This window comes from Spermophilus citellus (assembly GCF_964194105.1).
Source record: "Spermophilus citellus genome assembly, chromosome: 1".
NCBI classification, from domain to species: domain Eukaryota; kingdom Metazoa; phylum Chordata; class Mammalia; order Rodentia; family Sciuridae; genus Spermophilus; species Spermophilus citellus.
The window spans coordinates 11,436,444-11,458,283 of NC_138182.1; the positions used below are offsets into that span (position 1 = coordinate 11,436,444).

The window sequence follows — 21,840 nt, forward strand, 5'->3', positions numbered from 1 at the left end:
TATGATAGCCATCACAGTAAACTGTATAAACTGATGCATCAATGAATATAACTCAACAAGTAATGCTCAATCAAGGACTCGATTTACTTTGGGAGGAAATGGACATATTGATAGACTCCTCCGATTTCAACTGCCTGCAGAACTTGCCTGGACTATATATCAGTTGCATGCATTGTGAAATATCGTCTGGTGCAGCGAATTGTGGTACTGCTGGCATATCTTTGCTGATGGTGTCACCAGTGATGTAATTTCCTTGCCAGCGCACCCCATGTTAATTGTGGTAATGCTGGCATATCTTTGCTGATGGTGTCACCAGTGACGCAATTTTTCCAAAGGAGCCGTCAATTGGCTTGGTGTCGTGGCATTTCTGTATCCTCCTCCCTTCTACTAGTGTTGGTCTAAAATTTGGGGGCCAACAGAGGTGAGGCAAAGAACCTCACCCCCCCACTGGTGCATAGGCCTATCCACAAGCATGGCTAAATGCTGGACCGGTAGTCAGTGACGGGTTGATCTGATTGCAGTGGATTCAACCTAAGACAGGAGGCTGACGCCTAAAGGTCAGTTTTCCCATGAGGGGTAAGAACCATATGTTGAATTGGACAACCTACCAGGCACGGTCCTTAAGCCACATTGCTTGTTGTTTAATTAATCAGAAGGGGGGAGATGCTGAGGGCCATTACCAAGTAGGAATGACGCATTCAAAATTTCCTTGCCAGCGTACCCCATGTTAAATGACTTGCCTTGGAATTTCGCTGTTGACATTGCATGTAAGGTGACCTTGCTCAAGGAAGGCAGATCCGGGTTTAGAGCTGATCAGGTTTGAGGAAGTATCCCGGTCCTTGGGTTTAGGGCGTTCCCAGTTTAAGACCTTGGATTTTAGGGAAGTTCGATGTTGAGGATTATTGCTGCTGGAATTAGGGCGTTCCTGCTGCCTGAGCTCCCGTTGAGTTCTCGTGAGATTCAGAGAGCACTTTGGGAAGAAAGCCTCGTGGAGTAGGTGAATTGGGTGGCAGCAGAACTGGGATTGCCCCAGAACGTGTGAGGAGGCCGGTGTGAGTTCGGGAATAAAGATTTGCTGTTTGAATCTACAAAGCTGTGTGGTGGCTCGTGATTCTGTGCCCAGCCAAGACTGCGGCACTACAGAACACTGAAGAAAGACATTGAAGAAGACACAAGAAGATGGAGCCCCCCCCCCTCCAATGTTCATGGATAGGTAGAATTAACATTGTTTAAATGGCCATATAACCAAAAGCCATATACAGATTCAATGCAATCCCCATTGAAATTCCAATGATATTCTTCACAGAACCAGAAAAAACAGTCCTGAAATTTATTTGGAAGGGTAAAAGAACAGCCAAAGCAATTCTAAGCCAAAAAAGCAATGCTGTAGTCATGACAATACCTGACTTCAAATTATACTAAAGAGCCATTAAAACAAAAACTGCATGATATTGGCATGGTATAGATTAGAAGACATTGAGTCAAACCCACACATCTGCAGTCATCTAATCCTTGACAAAGGTGCCAAAAATATACACTGGAGAAGAGATAGTCTTTTTTTTGGGGGGGGGTAGGGGGGACTAGGGATTGAACCTAGGGTTACTTAACCATTGAGCCACATCCCCAACCCTTTTGATATTTTATTTTGAGACAAGGTCTGGCTAAATTGCTTGGGGCCTTGCTAAGTAACTGAGGTTAGCTTTGAACTTGCAATCCACCTGCTTCAGCCTCCTGAGCCACTGGGATTACAAGCATGCACTACCATGCTTGGCCAGACATTCTTTCCAACAAATGGTAGTGGGAAAACTGGTTATCCATAGGTGGTAGAAGAATGAAACTAGACCCCTATTTCACCCTGCACAAAAATCAACTCAAAATGGATCAAAGACCTAGGAATTAGACCAGAAACTATACAACTCCTGGAAGAAAATGTAGGGTCAACAATCCAGGTTTTAGGCACAGGCAATGAATGACTTTCTCAAATAGAGTCCCTAAAGCTTGGGGGAAAAATTCCAAGAGTTAATAAATAAGAATCACATCAAATTAAAGAGCTTCTGCACAGCAAAAGAAACAATTAGGAATGTGAAGACAGAACCTACAGAATGGGACAAAATCTTTGGTACCTACTCTTCTGACAGAGGTTTAAAATCAAGACTATATAAAGAACTCAAAAACTTTACACCAAAAAATCTAATAACCCATTAATAAATAGGCAAATGAAATAGACACTTCTCAAAAGAAAAAATACAACTGGCCAACAAATACAGAAAAAAAAAAATGTTTGACATCTTTAGCAATTAGGGAAATGCAAATCAAAACTCATCTCACACCAATCAGAATAGCAGTCATCAAGTATACAATAATAAGGCCTGATGCGGTGGCACATACCTGTAATCCCAGTGGCTCAGGAGGCTAAGGCAGGAGGAGTGCAAGTTCAAAGCCAGCCTCAGCAAAAGTAAGAAGCTTAAGCAACTCAGTGAGACCCTGTCTCCAAATAAAATACAAAATATGGCTAGGTGGCTGAGGGCCCCTGAGTTCAATCCTCAGTATCTGTCCCCCAAGAATACAAATAATAAATGCTGGAGAATATATGGATAAAATGGAACAATTTTACACTGTTGGTGGGATTGTAAATTAGTACAACCACTATGGAAATCAGTATGAGGTTCATGAAAAGGGTAGGCATGGAACCACCATATGGCCCAGATATACGACTTCTCAGTATTTATCCTGAAAATTTAAAGTCATCATACATAATGATACATGCATACCCATGTTTACAGCTTTATAATTCATAATAGCCAAACTATGGAACCAGGCTAGGTTTCTACTAGGTGTTCATCAACAGATGAATATAAAGAAAATGTGGTACACATACACAATGGAGTTTTATTCAGCCATGAAAAAAGAAATGAAATTCTGTCATTCGCAGGAAAATGGAAGGAACTAGACACCATTATGTTAAGCAAAATAAGCCAAACTCAGAAATTGAAGGGTCATATATTTTACTCATATAAGGAAGCTAGAGAGGAAAAGGAAAAGAACGATGAGGGTGGATATCAATGTTCATAGTAGCTCAATTCACAACATCCAAGGTATGGAACCAACCTAGGTACCCTTCATCAGATGAATGAATGGAAATTATGAATGAAATTATGGCATTTGTTAGTAAATGGATGGGACTAGAGAATATCATGCTAAGTGAAATAAGCCAGTCCCAAAAAAACAAAGGCCAAATGTTCTCTCTGATATATGGATGCTAACCCATAACAAGGGAGAGTAGGGAGGGGAAGTATAGAAGTTCACTGGATTAGACAAAGGGGAATGAAGGGAAGGGGGAAGGGATGGGAATAGGAAAGACAGTGGAATGAATCAGACATAACTTTCCTATGTTCATATACGAATACAAGACCAGTATAACTCCACATCATGTACACCACAAGAATGGGACCAAAATTGGAATGGGTTGCACCCCATGTATGTATAATATGTCAAAATACACCCTAGTGTCATGTATACCTAAAAATAACAAATAAAAATAAAAAATAATGATGGAGCAGTTCTCACAAAAATCAAAAAGGAAATAAGTAGAAGAAAGGGACCAAGGGGTGGGAAGTGGAGAGGGAAAAGGAACACATTGGAAAGTGATACTGACAAAATTATATTGTTATTGCATTCTGTGTGCATGTATGAATATGTAATAACAAATCCCATCATATGTACAACTATAAAGCATCAATTTAAAAAAAAAAAGTATTGGTGCCAGACACAGTGGCACAACACATGTAATCCCAGCAGCTCAGGAGACTGAGGCAGGAGAATTGCAAATTCAAAGCCAGCCTCAGCAAAAGTGAGGTGTTAAGCAACTCAGTGAGACCCTGTCTCTAAATAAAATACAAAATTGGGCTGGGGATGTGGCTTAGTGGTCAAGTGCCCCTGAGTTCAATCTCCAGTACCAAAAAAATAAAATAAAATAAAATAAAAAACACATATTGGTTAGAAAACATGGTTACATTAAACCTGTGAAACTTGAAACCAAAGTTGTATTTTAAGTAGCCAATGAGTCAACTCATTACCCAGCACTTGTATTAAGGATAAGCATGATTTTGTGGTTATTAAAAACAATAAGGAAAACTCTTTTTTGGGACCCTTCCCTCTGTGGAAGCTCCATTTCCATTCTATTGCTTTAATAAATCCTGTTACTTTCCTCTCACCTTTTGTGCCTATGGATCTCATTCTTCAAATTCCTGAAACAAAGAACCTACCCAACCTTGGCATTCATATTTGGGGGCTCCTCAAGGATCGGTGTGAGGGCCTCACCTGGGAAGGGCAACATAAAAGGATCCTAGCCACTCCAATAGCAGTTACAGTAGTCAAGATTGACTCATGGATCCACCATTCTCTGTTTAGCCCTGAAACTCAACAGAAGAACCTAAAAGTCCTCACCCCTAGAGAGAATCCCCAGAAACCCACCAGGATTCCTGTGAGCACTGAAGGATTACAAACTTCTTTTCCAAAAATCCTCAGGACATGGTACATTTAAAAGAGATGAATCATAACATCCTTTGGGACCTGTGACATGATATTGATAATTGGGGTAATCGTGTTTTTGGAAAAAGGACTGACAGATGTTGCTCCTGATTCTTGAAGCAAATATGTGGCTGTATCTGGGGTTTTAAACAGTCATTGCAATCCTGTTCATGCACAGACACTGGTATCCCTATGTCCTCTGAAATGGGGAATCTCAAATTTTGGTAGATTCCCACATTGCTTTCCATAGCTCCATTTCCCATCTTAACTCAAGCCCTGGAGATCCTGTAATTCCAACAGTCAATAACCTAGCTACCCTTTCAAATTTTTCACAATGTTGAGACTGTTTAGAGGAAGAACAAGAATGTACAGGATATATTCTTCTTTTAACTTTCCCAGTAACTACTGAAAAATGAACCAAAACCACAATGGACATTCAGGATGTCAAGTGATGCTGTATAATTCCACTATCAGCAGTAACCTCAATGGAGGCCTTCATCCAGGAGAGGATCAGGTTCATCTAAAACCCACTCCAACCCAGTCAACAGCTGGAACACCCTTGCTGATGGGAAGACCTAAGAAGGGCATAGTACCTCTACTTGGAGCTCTAAACTATACCTATTGTAATTACGTTCTAAATTTCAAAGCTAAAATGGGCACCATGGAACGAGGAGGAGGACTTTGGTGTGTATTTCCAGAATGCGACTCTTACAAGGGGTAGAAGTACTTGCAGTTCCACTGGCTATTACACAAAGGTAATAGTGTTCAGCATATAGTGTTCAGCAACCTCATGAGAGCATGTGGAAATTGGAGTTGGACAGGAACTCTCCTGAATCTTACCAATGGCACTTTCCAAAAAAAAAAATTATCTAATCCCTATGCTTTTTAAGAATCTGTTGTGCTAGAGCCCCTTCCACACCCTAATTCAAGCTTCTCAGAATACTCACCTTACTGTGTAGCTGAACATTTCCACTGGACCAAACCCCTTGACTGGGACAACTGAAGACCATGGAATGCCAGTATCTCTCCGTGAGATATCTTTTGGTCAGCATCTTACAAAAATGTCTGAGTCCAACATCATACCACTGAAATAGACCTAACACCCACAGGTCTATTATTCCTATGTGGAACCTAAGTCATTCCCAGGAAATACAGAAGTCCATGTACCACAGTGGTACATAGCTGTCCTCAATCTTGAGGTATACTTCCTGGACCAAATGGCAACTTCAAAGGCAATCCTTAACTTGGGATCATTTCTAAACAAGTAATCAATTCTCAATCACAGAGATTGATAAAGAGCCCGCTCACTCTCTCACCTGAACTAGTCAAGCTAGTATGGATAGCACATTACTCACAATCCCATATTAAAAAGACCCATTTCAAAAATATCATAGCCAGGGCAACTACTGGTTTGTGGGAATACCTCTTTTGAGGCTACTATACTAATCTAACCTTAATGGTTTTAGAGTCTTGGAAAGCCACTGTGGGGGGCCACCAAAGCCTAAAAAGAGAGCCTCAGCTCCTTGGCAGAAATGGTCCTACAAAACCAAAGGGTCTTACACAATCACAGCTAAACAGGGCAGAACATGTGTGCTTCTTAAGGGGGCATGTTTCTAGATAATAACTCCCATTTAGTTAAAGAAAACTTAAAAGTTATTAAATAGATCATTGAAAAGCTCAAGGAAAGTACTAGCACTGGTTCATGGTTCTCCAATTTGCTCACAGGATGGAGACACAACATACTCATATGGAGCCTTCCATTTTTTTATTACCCTAACTCTTTTCTTATAATTTGAGCATTTTATTTGAGTGTGCTAATAAGATTTATTTACTCTCGATTAGACTCCATGAAGCTCAGATAGTCATGGAAATGCAAGCTGCCATAGAAGTGCCACCTGACTTATAGGAGCCCATCAGACAGATCCTCTGGGGAGTTTTTCTGCTGTCAATGCCCCTTATCAGCCTGAAGTAGCCACAGCAGTCATCCCTAGGCAGTTAGGGTTACTTCTTCAGAGGAGGGGAAATAAGAATAGGAGAGGGAAAGAGAGAGAAAATGGGTAAGGGTTAAGGGCCCCTCCCCAGGTACTTCCACATTGCTATCACTGACCGCAAATGAAGTAAACAGTGTGTGACCAGTAACTCCATTGGGGCCTGAGGACATGCACTGTAAACCTAAGCCAGTCCCTGAGGTACCCTGATTGCACAGGGAGCATATGAACAACAAGTGACTTAAAATGACAGGGTCCAGGGGACTCATTTCCTGGAGCTGTGCGCCAGTAATTGTAGAAATCAACTAATTTCCTCTTTAAAGTGTCTTAAAAACCCCTAGACAACAGCCACCTAGTTGCTTGGGACACCTCTGCTACTACAGAATCTCTGCTTCATCTCTGTTGCTTAAATAAATCCTCTAACTTTGCTTCTCCCTGCTTTGCTCCCTCCCCCACACCAAAAAAAAAAAAAAAGTGGGAATAAAAAATGGCATAGTCACTATGGAAAACTCTACTCCTAGCTATATACGCAAGGACTCAAACTGATGCTTTTGTGTACCAAAGTTCACAGCATCATTATTCATAATATCCAAAGATGGAAACATCCTATATGTTCATCAACAGGTGATAGCAAAACAAAATGTACCGTATCAATAAAAAGACCATTACTTAGCCTTCAACAGGATGGAAATTCTGACACATGCTATAATTGGATGAATTGTGAAAGCATGCAAAGTGAACTAAGCCAGACACAAAAGGACTAACAACAGTTCATAGAGACAGAAAGTTGAGTAATAGAGATCACCAAGTAATGGGTAATGGGGAGACAGGAAGTGAAACTTAAAAGATGTGGAATTTAACTCTGGGGTGATTTTTAAAAAGTTCTAAAGATGGGTGGTGGTATGCTAAATAAGATTCATTTATTTGTAATGTTGTCTATACAACATTACAAATAAAATTAACACCAATGAACTGTACACTCAAAAACAATGAAACTGCAGCTAGGAGCAGCAGCACACCTATGATCCCAGATACTCAGACGGCTAAAGTAGAAGGATCACAAATTCAAGGCCACCCTGAGCAACTTAGAGAAACCTCGTTTCAAAATAAAAAATAAAAAGGACTGGGGCTACAGCTAAAAGGCAGAATGCTCCTGGGTCCAATCCCCAGTACCAAAAAATAATTGTGATGATGATTAAAATTTAAGAGACCTAGTGTACACCATGATGATCACAATTAATATGCTATATTCTTGAAAATTCTTCTAAGCGTGGATGTTAACTGTTCTCACCACAAAATAACTATGTAATAGATAAAAAGTAATGATACATTAATTAGCTAGGTTGAACCATTCTACAGTGTATTTATACTTCAAAACACACAATTTTATCTGTCAATTTAAGAATGCAAACCTAAAAAATTGAGAGGTGACAAAGTTTAGGCTGTATATGTTTTCCTAAAATAAAACATATATATATATAAAATAAAAAACAAGTAGGGGCTGGAGTTGTGGCTCAGTGGTAAGAGCTCTTGCATAGCATGTGTGAGGCCCTGGATTCAATTCTCAGCACCACATATAAATAAATGAATCAAATAAAGGTCCATCAACATCAAAAATTAAAAAATAAAAAAAACAAGTAAAAGTAAAATATTTAAAAATGAACCAAAATGAATCTTAATTTCAACTGAATGATACTGAAATCATTCATGAAAGAGATGTCCTAAACTTTCAAACATGTCGAAAAGCAAAAGTTATAAATTCCATGGGAATAATATGCAGGTAAAATACATTTGACAGCTATACATGCAGGATGGAGATGGGAAGGGACAGAGAATTGATTAGACAACTACAGAATTTCTATTATTGGACCTGAAGTAGTTCAGTATTAATTCTAAATAAAACATGAAAAGCTAAGGATGTGCACTATGACCTCTGGGGAATTAAAAAAAAAAAAAAAGTAAAAATCAAGGGGAAAAAAGAATCCAATAGATAAATTTAAAGAGAATTTCAGGGCTGGGGATGTGGCTCAAGCGGTAGCGCGCTCGCCTGGCATGCGTGCGGCCCGGGTTCGATCCTCGGCACCACATACAAACAAAGATGTTGTGTCTGCCGAAAACTAAAAAATAAATATTTTTTAAAAATAAATAAATAAATAAATAAATAAAAATAAAGAGAATTTCAAAAATTACTAAAAACAATTCAAAGAATATGGAGGAAAATGGGAAAGATGAAATCTATAATAAAATGGCACACATAAATTTAGCTATATCAATTGTTTATCAAATATTAATAAATGATTAATTAAATTGCATGTAATAATGCCTACACAACTATAAATATGCTAAAATCACTGAACTCCATACTTCAAAGGATGAGTGTTATGGTCTGTGAATTAAATCTTGATAAAGCTCTTACTTAAAAAATAAGCAAACAAACCAAAAAAAAAAAAAGTAATAGACTAAAATACTACAATTAAAGAGCAGAGATTATCAAAATGATTTTCCAAAGCATAACCCAACTACACAGATGGAGAGACACATCTTAGGAAAATAGTAAGAACAAAACAGGGTCTTAAGAATTAAACACAAAGCAACTTGTCCAAGATCACATAGCTACTAAGTGGCAGAATAAGCAATGTAACTGTTTCTGACTCCAGGATGTGCTGCTACATGCAAGGGGGCAGCAGAGAGAGAGAAGCAGAAAAGCTGGAGTACACAACTTGAAGGGACCACCAGAGGAAAGAAAACCTCAGCCTTACCAAATCAGATTTTCAACCTTCCTATTGAAACTCTCCCTCACACTTCAAAGCCCTAAAAGCATTTTGTCTCATCTCATCCTTAAAATATTTCCAAAATAAAGAAAGATTTGTTTTCCCCTTTCAGGAATTCACTTCAAGAGCATCTAGTCTTCAACACCATCTTTAAAATCTTCAACAAATATTCTAAAAGCTGAACTTAATCTAACATTCAGGAAAAGAAGCATGTTTTAAACATTTCATAAGGTATTCTGTCATAATAAGTGTTTTTATAAAGTTTCATTCATTAGTTCTTACAAATTCTTTTGAATATATATATGACTCCATAAGAAAGATAGTAAGACAACAATATATCACATATTTCAAAAGACCTAGAAGAGAAGATTTTGAATGTTCTCACCACAATGAAACGATAAATCTTTGAGGCAATAGTTTGCAAGTAATTGCCCTGATTTGATCATTATAGGTTACACACATATATAGAAAGATCATGCTGTACCCCATAAATGTGTAAAATTATGCATAATTTTCAATAAATTTAGTTTAAAATTGCATCTAAAAAAAGAAAGAAATACATTAGGGAATTATTATCAAAAGGAAAACAATCAGAGAGTTTTCTCCTCCCAATCCAGAAACTTGATTAGTTCTACCTAAAAATACTAAGGGCATAAATCAGTAGTTCCATGCTGTTACTTCACTTATGAAGTCAGCAAATCCAAGTGCAGAGTTACTTTCACTTGCATGCATGATTGTGGGGGGAGGGGAGTACCAACATACAATTAGATCTCAACAATGACACATCAATGGGAGGAGGCAGAAGAGAGAAGCTTCCACCAATGTAAGTAGGTGCCAGCTAGAGCCATCAATTTAATTAATTAATAAATTAACAAACTACCACTAACAGTCCAGTCTGGTTCCCATTCATTTTAGAGGCAGTTTGGGACATGCATTCAGCCTGGGATCTATAGTCTCATTAACTAGCTATGTGACATTGGGCAAAGCATTTCTTTAACCTGAGATGGTTTTCTTCCATCAAAAGAAGAAAAGTAATAATAACACATCAATATTGTCATGAAGATTAAATAAGAATGGTGCAAATTGGTGTTCCAGGCATTTTAAAGATCCTGAGGGCCTCTTTTATTGTACAAACAAGGAAAGTTCTGGGCCAGTTATTTTCTTATAAACAAAATCCTATTTCAGCAAATAAGAGTATCTTATATAATAAATCCCTCTAGGGATTTAAACTGGTAGCTGGGGTCAGAAGTTCATAGGTGGAAAGGAACTTGGTCAATGTATTCATGTGATTTAAATTCGTTAAATTTTATATTCTCAAAAAATAAAATTTCAATATACTAAAATCAAAAGTCTATCCAGGGCTGGGGTTTGGCTCAGTGGTTGAGCACTTGCCTACCACATGTGAAGCACGGGGTTCGATCCTCAGTACTATATAAAAATAAATAAAGGTATAAAATAATATTTTTTAAAAGACTATGTCCAAAATTTTTTAAAAATCTAATAATGTTAAGAAAAATTATGTAGTTAAAACTAGATGTCTACAAAATATAGTAACAGTTCTCAACCTTTCATAAGCTGTAACATGTTTAATAATAAGGGTCACACACAATGCATACTCCCATGAGCTACCCAGAGTATAGCCTAGATAGATTAAAGTTACAAACAACTCTGGGTTTCCAAGGTCTAATTTTTCTAAAAAACGGGGGGGGGGGGGGGAGTCCAAATATGAGTGTAATATGCATTACTTTAAATTCATCCTAAACTATTTTAAGACCAAAAAAATTGTTAAATTATTGGCAAACTTGCTAACTTCGAAGATACAAAGGCCTTACAGCACACTACAGATTACTTACTGCCTCACACCTGAGTACCAAAGACTCAGCAAAAGGCCATTCTTCAAGTTTCCCTCTACACCAGTCATTTTCTTTTTTCTTTTCTTTCTTTTTGTACTGGAGGTTGAACCCAGGGGTGCTTTAAGCACTGAACAACATCCCCAGTTTCCCTACCCGTTTTTATATTTTATTTAGCGACAGGGTCTCACTGAGTTGCTTCTGGCCTTGTCCCCACTAAGAAGCTGAGGCTGGCTCTGAACTCAGGATCCTCCTACCTCAGCTTCCGAGGCGCTGGAGGCGCTAGGAGTGCACCACCACACCCGGCTACACCAGTCACTTTCTACAATTCCGTCTTGTGCTAACTACTTTATTATCCAAAGGGCACAGGGCGGGGAGGGGTGTCTACTGGCTTTCACTAAGTTCTTTAGTGATTTGTTCTTAACACTTGGGCTGTTTCACTGCTTTCATTCTTTCCAACTGAGCCAGGTAGATATAGTTTGTTTGTTGTATTTTTATTTTTTTATTTTTATTTTCTTGAGCTCTGTACTTAAGACTACAGTGATGTCATGATTCTGTTGCTAACCAGCATCGTGTGATTGTTAACCAGTTGCTGTACCTGAATCTGTTTTCTTTTTGTTAGAGTGAATAGTGTCCAACTTCAATGTTTGAGTGAATTAAATGAGATCATTCATGTCTAAACTACAGAGCCATCCTTCTGTATAAAGCAGTAGTGCTGTACCAAATCATTCATCTCAACAAGAAGAAACCTAAATTCCAAAACACACATGAAAACTATCAGATGAATTTCCCAAAAACACTAATTTTAACTGTTTCATTCCCCCTGAAAACTCTTTAGTAGCCCCCCCACCAACTGAAGTAATATTATTCCCATCTGTAATGATGAAGGTGATTTGCCTGGCAATGCTAACCTTCATGTTAGGTTCTTTATATTTGTTGCTTCTAATCTTTACAACAACCCTGCAGGGAAGCTGTCATTCTCTTCATTTTCCAGATGAAAAATTTTTGAGCTATTTCCAAATTTTGCTATTACAAAAGACCTCACAACGAACATTTTTTTCAATTATATCTTTGCAGATGAGGTTCTTAAGACTGGAATTGCTGAGTCAAATAATATATGTTTTATGTGAATACATGTTTATATGTTTTAGATTTTTATAGATACTAGCAAATGCCAGGGACAGGGAGAGGGGCTGAAATAATTTACACTTCCAAGAACAAAACCACTTTCTTTTACCCTTGCCTACACTAGATGTCAAAGCTCTTCAAAATTATTTTGGCTAATCCAATGAATTTTTTTTTAAATGTATCTCATTATTTTTGTTACAGTTACAGTCCTACAGTCCTTACTTTGCTAAAAATTCTGTAAGGAAAGAAGATGAAAAAATACAATCCACAGACCTCGACTGCATCCCATACTTCCCATCTATGCCTTCAGTGATAAGCATCCTGAAGAGAACTGTCTATACACACAGTCATGGACATGGATAAGACCCAAACATAATACACAATTATTAAATCTAACACATAAATGTCTTGTAAGACTAAATGCTATAACATACTGCTATGTGGGACTAAAATGACATGATATGATTAAAATATACATATATACACAAACATACCAGAAAGAAAGAGAACTTGCAAGAGTACAAAATGTCTTTAAACCAACATCCCTTTTTTTCCAGAAGCTGGTAGTTTTACTTTTCAAAACTTTTGTAATCTCTGAAAGAACTTAATCCTAACAATCCTTACATTCTCCTATTGCTGGTCCTTTACTGTTCAGAATTTTAAAAGCCCAGAGGAGAAATACAGAATGGAAAACAGTTTGAAAATGCAATCTGTTTGCTCAACACATTAAAATTTTTGAAAACTGCTACTCTTCATGAGCTATTTATAGATTTTTAAAATAAATTAATTAAGCAATAACAAACAATAAGAAATGGTTTTGTTCAAATCATGTATAGGAGGGATCATTGTAATCCAATCCCATTTCATGCAAAATGAGCATAAAGAATAATCAGTCTTATAAAATTTAGTATATGTTTACATTTGGGGGAATTTAGTTTGTTACATATTTAAAGCAAACATATATAGCAAATTATTCAGAAAAAAAATAATTTTTTTACAGATAATAAGTGGAAACATATCAGATGATAAGGCACAAAAAGATTCTCTAGAAGCAAAAAAAAAAAATCATCACACTATTTGTATGACAATAAAGAAAACCAAAAACTAATGAAAAATTTCCACATTTGATTAAATTTCAAGCATGACATGTATTTATAATAAAGGAACTCTATAATACCAAACTAAAAAAGAAAGACTTTTAATCTTCTGCAAGTCTTCCTTACCAAAAGTTACCATCAATGTGGCAGTCCATGTTATGGCACTCAAAATAATCAGATTTATAAGAATATACCCTGGTTAGAATAAAAACTACCACATTTGGCCACCAATCACAGAAATAACATTTATGTGCATGACAGAATCTTTAAGCAATTTTATTTCATTGTTGTTTTTATGGAACTTACTACCTAGAATCAGATATTTTAAAAGGAAAATCTTAAATGGTATACTCTGATGGGAAAATATTTAACACTTAGGAAACTATGTCACAAACAAGAATCTGCCCTTCTGCACAGAGGAAAGAAGAGGGACTACAAGCCACATATTTTCATAGGGAATAAAAACAGACAGCAATACTGCCTTCTAGTTACAAAACAGTCTTTTTGATGATAGGAGAAAGTTCTCTTACAGGCTGAATGTCTTGTAATTTTTATTAATACTATTTAATCCTCCATAAACATTTATTGATCTTACTTTGTAGAAATCTTTAGGATAGATGACACGGGCGAGGGGTGGGGGAGACTAATGAAATCAAGGTTCTTTTTTCAATAAGAGATTAAATAACAGAAACAAGTTTAACATAATATGGAGAGCAGTACTCCAAATATGAACTTCCAAAATTTTTTAAAGTGCTCTAGAAGACATAGGAAAAATATTACATGTCTCTAGAAGGATGAAGAAAGCTCTCCCAGTAAAGGTAACAAAGGAGCTGAGCCTTTAAGGAATGAGAGTAGGAAATGTGGCAGGCATGCCACTGAGGATAGTGAAGAAAAGCATGTGACAAGAAAGAGCCAGCCATATTTTGATTGGGACATAAAATCCAAAGATTTTATATTGTGTTGTAGCTCAGTGGTAGAGCACTTGCCTCCCATGCATAGGGCACTGGGTTGGATCCTCAGCACCACATAAATAAATGAAATAAAGGTATTGTGTCCATCTGTAAATAAAAATTTTCAAAAAAAAATAATTTTTAAAAGGACTTTTTTTCCTTCCAGTACTGGGGGTTAATCCCAGGGGTGCTCTACCACTGAGCTATATCCCTCACCTGTGTGTGTGTGTGTGTGTGTGTGTGTGTGTGTGTGTGAGAGAGAGAGAGAGAGAGAGAGAGAGAGAGAGAGAGAGAGAGAGAGAGAGAGAGAGACTCACTAAGTTGCCCAGCTGGTTTCAAACTCGCAAAGCCCTTGCTTTAGCCTCCCATGCATGTGCCACCATGACAGGCTAGAAATAATTTTTCTTGTCTTCATTTATAGAGAATTTGATCTCTTCTCTTCCCTGAATTGAAATCACTTGCTGACTTATTTTCTGCAACATGAGTTCTGGAATCCAAACTCATATCTGATTTATTTTCATATCCTTATCAAATATCCTAGACATAAATGCCAAATAAACACTTTTTAATGATTGCCTAAATATATGAATGAATATGGTCGTTTCACTTAACCTCTCTACTAGGAGTTGCTAAATTATTTATTTATTTATTTATTTATTTATTTATTTTTGGGGTACCAGGGGATGAACTCAGGGGCACTGGACCACTGAGCTACATCCCCAGCCCTATTTTGTATTTTATTTAGAGACAGAGTCTCACTGAGTTGCTTAGTGCCTCGCTTTTGCTGAGGCTGGATTTGAACTCATGATCCACTTGCCTCAGCCTCCTAAGCCGAGAGGCTAAACTTCATAAGGATCTATAAGATAGGCTCGTCAAGCCAATCTCTGTCACAATTACTCAACTCTGCTGTTATTGGGCAAAAGCAGCCACAGACAATGCACATAGTTGTGTTTTAATAAATTTTATCTACAAAGGGCTTAGTTGTGTTTTAATAAATTTTATTTACAAAGGGCAGCTGTATTTGTCCCATGAACTATAGTTTGCTAACACTTCATCTAAACAAATTTAATGTATTATATTATCCATGAACATTTAAACATAAGCATTATATTCCAATCATTTTTATAACACTCAAAATTCCAAAGAAGAGAAAAAGAAAAAGAGATTTACACAAGAAAAACTGGAATATGCTGGATCAAATCTGGTAAATGTAGACCTTTAAATACTTCCATCAAACTTTTCCTCTCCAGGTATATATTTAGGCCTTAGTTTTTAATCCGTAAAATTAGTTAAAATAGATAATTCTAAGGTAGGACTCTATGATATTAAGGACTTTTCCAAGGTAAATTTACAGATTTTTACATGGAAATTTCATCTAGAAAATGATTTTAAATAATTTTGAATCTATAGAACAAAATGCAAATTTCCAAAGGGGGAAAAAAAGTCTTACCATATTAGCATGAAGACAATGTAACATATGGCATAATTTCTCTAATCACCAAAAAATTAACAAACATTAATCAAAATCATATGTTGTGCCTAAAACCTACTGATAAATACTCCTGGAAAGCAATTTTAATAGCAAATTCAGGTTAATTAATCTAATTAGGATGGTGATATTAGGAGAAAATTCAGCTCGTTTAAAAAAAAAAAAAATCCTAAACTAGGAAACAATAAGATTTGATTTTACATGCTATGATTTGCAATAAAAGGGGAAAAATTAGAATCTTACTTCTAATTTAATATTCCATATTTATGATGTAATATTTAAATCACTAATGTATCACTAAATTGCCTGACATATTTACATTTAAAATCTGAAATTTAAAGACCATGCAATATACAATAAATTACATATAATATGATTTTATAGCTTTTCTACTTTTATAATTACTCTTCAAATCAAGACTTGAGGTATGGAATAAAAACTCTTCATTTTTCACAGTTTTTAAAGATTTGAGGTCTGGGGATATAGTTCAGTTGGTGGAGTGCTTGCCTTGCATGCACAAGGCCCTGGTTTTGATCCCCCGCACCAAAAAAAAAAAAAAAAAAGAAGAAGAAGAAGAAGAAGAAGAATTGATAGGATCAATTAGAATTCTATAATTTATCACGACCCACATTTACAAAAGCCATGCCACGATATTGCTTTCTGAAATCTAGGTTAACAATTTCTGGTTCATTACAAACTTACCAAACACTTGGCAAATTCTTTGTTTTCTGAAAGGAATCCATAACCTGGATGTACCTTAGAAATGAAAATAAAAAGCTCTTTCAATTTTAGCATATTGCAAAACCTGTATGAGCAGCAGGTGTGGTGTATGGATGTGTTTGTTCTTCAACAGTCCTTGACTGAAGTTACTCCTCACACACTGATCAGCTATAACACACACTTCTGGGAACAGAATCAAATCCCTGCTTTGTCCCAACCATAATCAGAGCCATATACCCACAATCTTCCTGCCCTTTGTCTACATGACACAAACTCCCCCTATTTTTTGGTTATGTTTAGAGAATTTCACCTTGGCTGATACCTCAAAGAATTACATTAGAGGAAACTTCAGCAAGATGGATGAAAAACTCTGAATTCCCCTTCTTTGCAGTACCCAGCTACTAAGCCAACTGACACATTTTATTCCTGATGGCATAAGATACACAGCCACTAGCCAATGAGCCTTTTCCCTCAAATTAAACTAAAATCAAGGCTTTGCTTTAACTTTTACTTTGTACTCTGCTTTCTTCCTCACCCCAGATTCAGACATTCACATCTATACTATGCTACCTTCCCCCATATGCCACAATCTAAATCCTACTCTAATCTAGTCAGTTTTTATTCTATCACATGGGCCAAACATAAATTTAGCCACTGCAGTACCAGGCAGTGTTGAACAAATTTCTAGTAAAACAATTCTGCTGAAAGGAAAGTCACATTTCTGAAGAAGCCAATATCATAACCTAGAAGTAACTGAACTGAGTTTTATTAACATGACACAGAAGAATTTAGATTATGGAGTTTAAATTTGCTTCATTTCCAAATTTAGGAAAAAAGTTTTCCACCAATTTCATTTTATATAAACATTCAACTAAAGGCTATCTTCTGACAAGCTATAGTTAAAAACATTGAAAGAGTTTTACTTTCATTAACTGTGCTGATAAACTGTGAAAATCTATAATATGGGTTCATGAATTCAGTTTTTTATTTAAACGTGTATCTTACTAAAACATTTCTTTCAAAGAACTGTGAGCACTAATTGAAGCACTCCAGGCTAACTGCCAGTGTTGGCTGCTTCCACCCAATTTTAGAGATAGCTCTGCATAGTTTTTAACATCTTATGTAATTAGTTCTCTGATATTAAAAACAAAACAAAATAACCCAATATTTCTCATGTCAGAAACCATCCACTTCATTGTGGATCCTACTCCATTCAAGGCAAATTGAGGTGCAGAAAATTATAGATTTATTAGTAAGTTATGGGCATTTTATTGACATTAACAAACCAAAATAACTACTAAATATACTTTTTATATTTCTAGAAATTTAACTACGTGTACATAATTCTTAAATGACTAAAATGAAACTCAAACAAGGTCTTTTGGATTCTGTTTATAACAGTTTTTTTTCTTTTTTTGGTTTTGGTGGTTTTTTTAATGCTCTTATTACACTGAAAGGGTTAATACTCAAAACTAATTGGGATTTCTTTTTCCTAGCAAATTTGGAAATGAACTGAAACTGCTCCCTGGTGTGAAAGCTGAATCCAGCAGCCACCTGCAGGATCAGCGACCAACACTGCCAGATGCTACAAAGCCTTTGATTTCCAGTAGCGAATTCGGCCACATTTAACTCATGTGACATGAACTAACTGCAACAGCATTTTCAATCATTCTTTCTTATTTTTTTTTTAATACAAACTCTAGCTTTCTGCTCACTACATATGAAACAGCTGCAGTAGATGGGCTCATTCAGACTCACAGCTTGGGCCCTGGTTTTCTTAATGGCTTCCATGATGGCATCCATGTTGAGGTAGCTTTTACTGGTGGGAGCTGGGCCAACACAGACGGCCTCATCCGCCATTTTCACGTGAACCTGAAGAGACAAATCCCTGCATTAACAGATGCTCCCAGCAAAAAGAATCACACTCATCCACAAATAATCACAAAACCACAAATCTGATTATTTCACCTATCATTTACAGACTTGGATTTCTTTTTGAATGTGTACTAAAAAAACAACAAAGCACCAAAAAGGCTCAGGAACTGCATTGCCCACAATTTCATTTATTAAAAGCCTAATAATCCATTGTCTAACCAAATAATTTCCATAATACCCCCTACCTATTTAAGTAAAATCACAGCAAACAACCGTAGCTTCCTATTCAGTTCATCTATACATAAATCTGATATCAAAAACTACCTTGTTGCATGTAGCCAGGGAACCCGATATTTTAATAACAAGCACTCATGCCCACTTCTAAGCAAGCTCCCCAGGAAGTTGGGATAATTAGAGGGACTGAATGGAGGGATGCAGTGAGTGTCCCTGCACAGCATCAGGTCAGCACCAGGCACAAATTAAAGCCTAAGACTAAAGAGTTCAATATCACAACACATGAACCAGAAAATCTTGAGAACCATTTAAATACTCTCACATTCGATCCTTGTCCATTTTACATTCATCCCTAAAAAACCGATATGTGTATTAAGTTCTATATCTATTCAGAATCTAGGAATGTATTCTCTATTTTTAAAATTATTCATGCTATAATATTTTAAATATTCATTTAGGTAGGCATTCAATATTGAAAACAGTAAACTGTTTATAGTTTCAAAAGGAAACTATTCTTTTAAAATAGTAAAGGGATTAAACTGGCTTTTCTTAATGGTTTTCCAGTTAAGCAACTCAAAATCAGATGATAGTTATTTCACAAGGCAGATAAATGAAGCTGGAGCACAAACATGTACATTGAAACATTTTATGACCCACTCCCCATGCCCCACACTCCATTCCAATGTGGCAAATGCTTTTGAGTGTTCTGTGTTATAGTCTTCGGTTCCGAAAGAATTTTAAAAAACTACTGTTTTAAATGAAATCTTTTAAAAAGTAGTCTTTTTAGAAAGCTCAGAATTCTTGTTATCAAATCATAAATGTTTTCTACTTAAGTAAAAAAAATGTATACTGAAAGGTAAAAGATACCTGCCCAAGGGATTTACAGATTATTATCTTAATATAAAATACACTCTGTAATTCCTTTAATAACATCAGTTGCAAAGAAAGGCAGCCATTGTTTGCAAAGGGCTTTTAAATATTCAAAGAAACCTCCTGGTTCACCTCAGCCTGGTTTCTCCCCAACCTCAAGTGTCTCTTCGGCCCTCAGACTAAAATTCCCCACCCAGTTCAGGTCCAGTGACTATCAATTTTACGGGTATGGTGCTTTGTTGATTTCTATTCCTATAAGAAACTGAATTCTTAATGATCCTTTAAAAAGAACACATTAGGGGCCTGGGCTGTGGCTCAGTGGTAGAGCGCTTGCCTAGCATGAGTGAAGCACTTGGTTCAATCCCCAGCATCACATAAAAATAAAACAAAATAAAGGTATAAAACACACACACACACACACACACACACACACACACACACACACACATTAGCCAGGTAAAGATAAAGTTATTATTTAAAGTTAAATTCACCCTCTTCTATATATATATTTTATTTCCCTTGGATACTACCTATTTACCCAACATGAACTTAAAGCTCCGGTTCCATCTGGGTCTTGCCCGATACTTCAGATTTGGATGAATCTCCTTTAATTTGAACCCCAACAGTACATAGCACAAATTTTGACATTTAATCATATTCTACTCAGCAACCTCATTTAAACTGATTTATAAACAATGTATGTTATGATTTGCACACTCTCCCCCACCAGATAAAGTTCTAAAAGACAGAGACTATCTTAAATTCTTTTTTAATCTCCTCTAGCATAGTGCTAAAAGCTTATCAACTCATGGATATATATGGATGGCACTTAACTTTCATCATTAAATGGTAAAAGCCATTGATTTGAGGTAAAAATCTAATTACAACTAAATGAAGTCTTTTCAATCTTAGCAACACATGCTGCAACGGACAATTGTATAGCAAAAAAGAATTTAAAAGACAGAAATATGTGTGTTTATACTTACAGAATTTATACAATGATCATGAATCAAAAAATGAAAAGGAATTGAGAATACTAATAGTAATTTGGCTTCAATTCCAATCTTAAACTTTTATAATGATGCTACATATATAATTTTTGGTTCTTTGGGTTTTTTAAACTATCATAATAGATATTTTTCCTATATTATCACAAATTCCTTGTATACACACCAAGAATTAGTTCAGAATCTAACACATTCACAGCTAATGCAAATAATAAACATTCAAATAAATTAATACATCAAAAGCAGGTCAAAATAGCACAAGGGCTTCATTAAAAGGGCTAAACACCAACTGTTTCTAAAGAAGAATTGATTCTTTTCTGTTTTTCAGAAACAAATCTTACTTCAAGGGGAAGGGTATATTCACATCTCAACAAAACTATGTTCTAGTCCCGGGTTGGTTTGGAGCAGATATTCTGGGTAAAACCGACTTGAAAGAAAACACTAGAATCCTCTGCCCCTGTGGTTCTCAGGGAAAATGATGAGTTAACCTGGAAAGAACAGTTTAAAATTTTTTTAAAGGTCAGTTTTGATTTTTTTGAAATTGTTTTACCAAATGCAACTATTTTTTCTTTCTTTTTCTTTTTGTTTTTTGCCTAATAATGCAGAACAACCTGTAAGCAAACAGAACTAATACAATTGTGAAGAATAATTTAACATTGCCTGGGTGATTAGATGTATTCATGTTTCAAAAAATTCAACATCTGGAAACATACAGGTTCTTTTTATATATTTTAATAGTAAAAGAAAACTAAAACAAATATAACAGTTTAAACTGAGGCAAATTAATCAAATAGAATTTGCCAATGTTACAAAAAAGAAAACTCATTTTAAGTACTAATACTGAATCCAGCAGTGGTCAGTTTTCATGAACATTTTCATTCTCAGAAAACTGAGAGTTTCTTAAAGCATATTAGTTTCTCCTCCATTCATGTACAGTTTTAAATTTTCAATGTTTTTTACTCTTTAGAGGAAAATTCCTTGTACCAGCCTATTGTTTTTCAAGCAATGAACTAGCAAGATAAAATGTGTTTTTCAACTTATAGAACTGAAAAGTCATTTTCCTACTGACTTTTTAAAAATAAATTTAAATGTGTAGATATAAACAGGTTAAAATTATGCCTGGATTTTAAAACTTTGGGTTAATAGAAAAATTCCTATTAGTCACTAATACATACTGAAAAAGAGATTCCACTGAGTTCCTATTCTTATGATAAAAATTACATCTTAGGTGTTAAAAAATAGTAGGTCAGATGGTATATTTAGCATAAAGCTCAACTGTCTGAGGGAAAGCTTTTCACTGCCTTCTAAACTAGTACAGATTGAGAAAGATA

At 36.0% G+C, this 21,840-nt stretch overlaps 1 protein-coding gene across 6 annotated transcripts in view; it reads right to left on the minus strand.

The window, feature by feature from the left end:
- The window catches only part of PCCA (propionyl-CoA carboxylase subunit alpha), a 371,716-nt gene that overhangs the window by 304,090 nt on the left and 45,786 nt on the right, over positions 1-21,840 (minus strand). For all 6 annotated transcript variants that reach the window (XM_081297671.1, XM_081297670.1, XM_081297669.1 and 3 more), the window contains exons 5-6: positions 18,282-18,395; positions 16,506-16,559 (exon numbers count right to left, since the gene is read on the minus strand). In XM_081297671.1, coding sequence (XP_081153797.1) covers positions 16,506-16,559; positions 18,282-18,395 — 168 coding nt within the window. The remainder of the gene's footprint in view (positions 1-16,505; positions 16,560-18,281; positions 18,396-21,840) is intronic.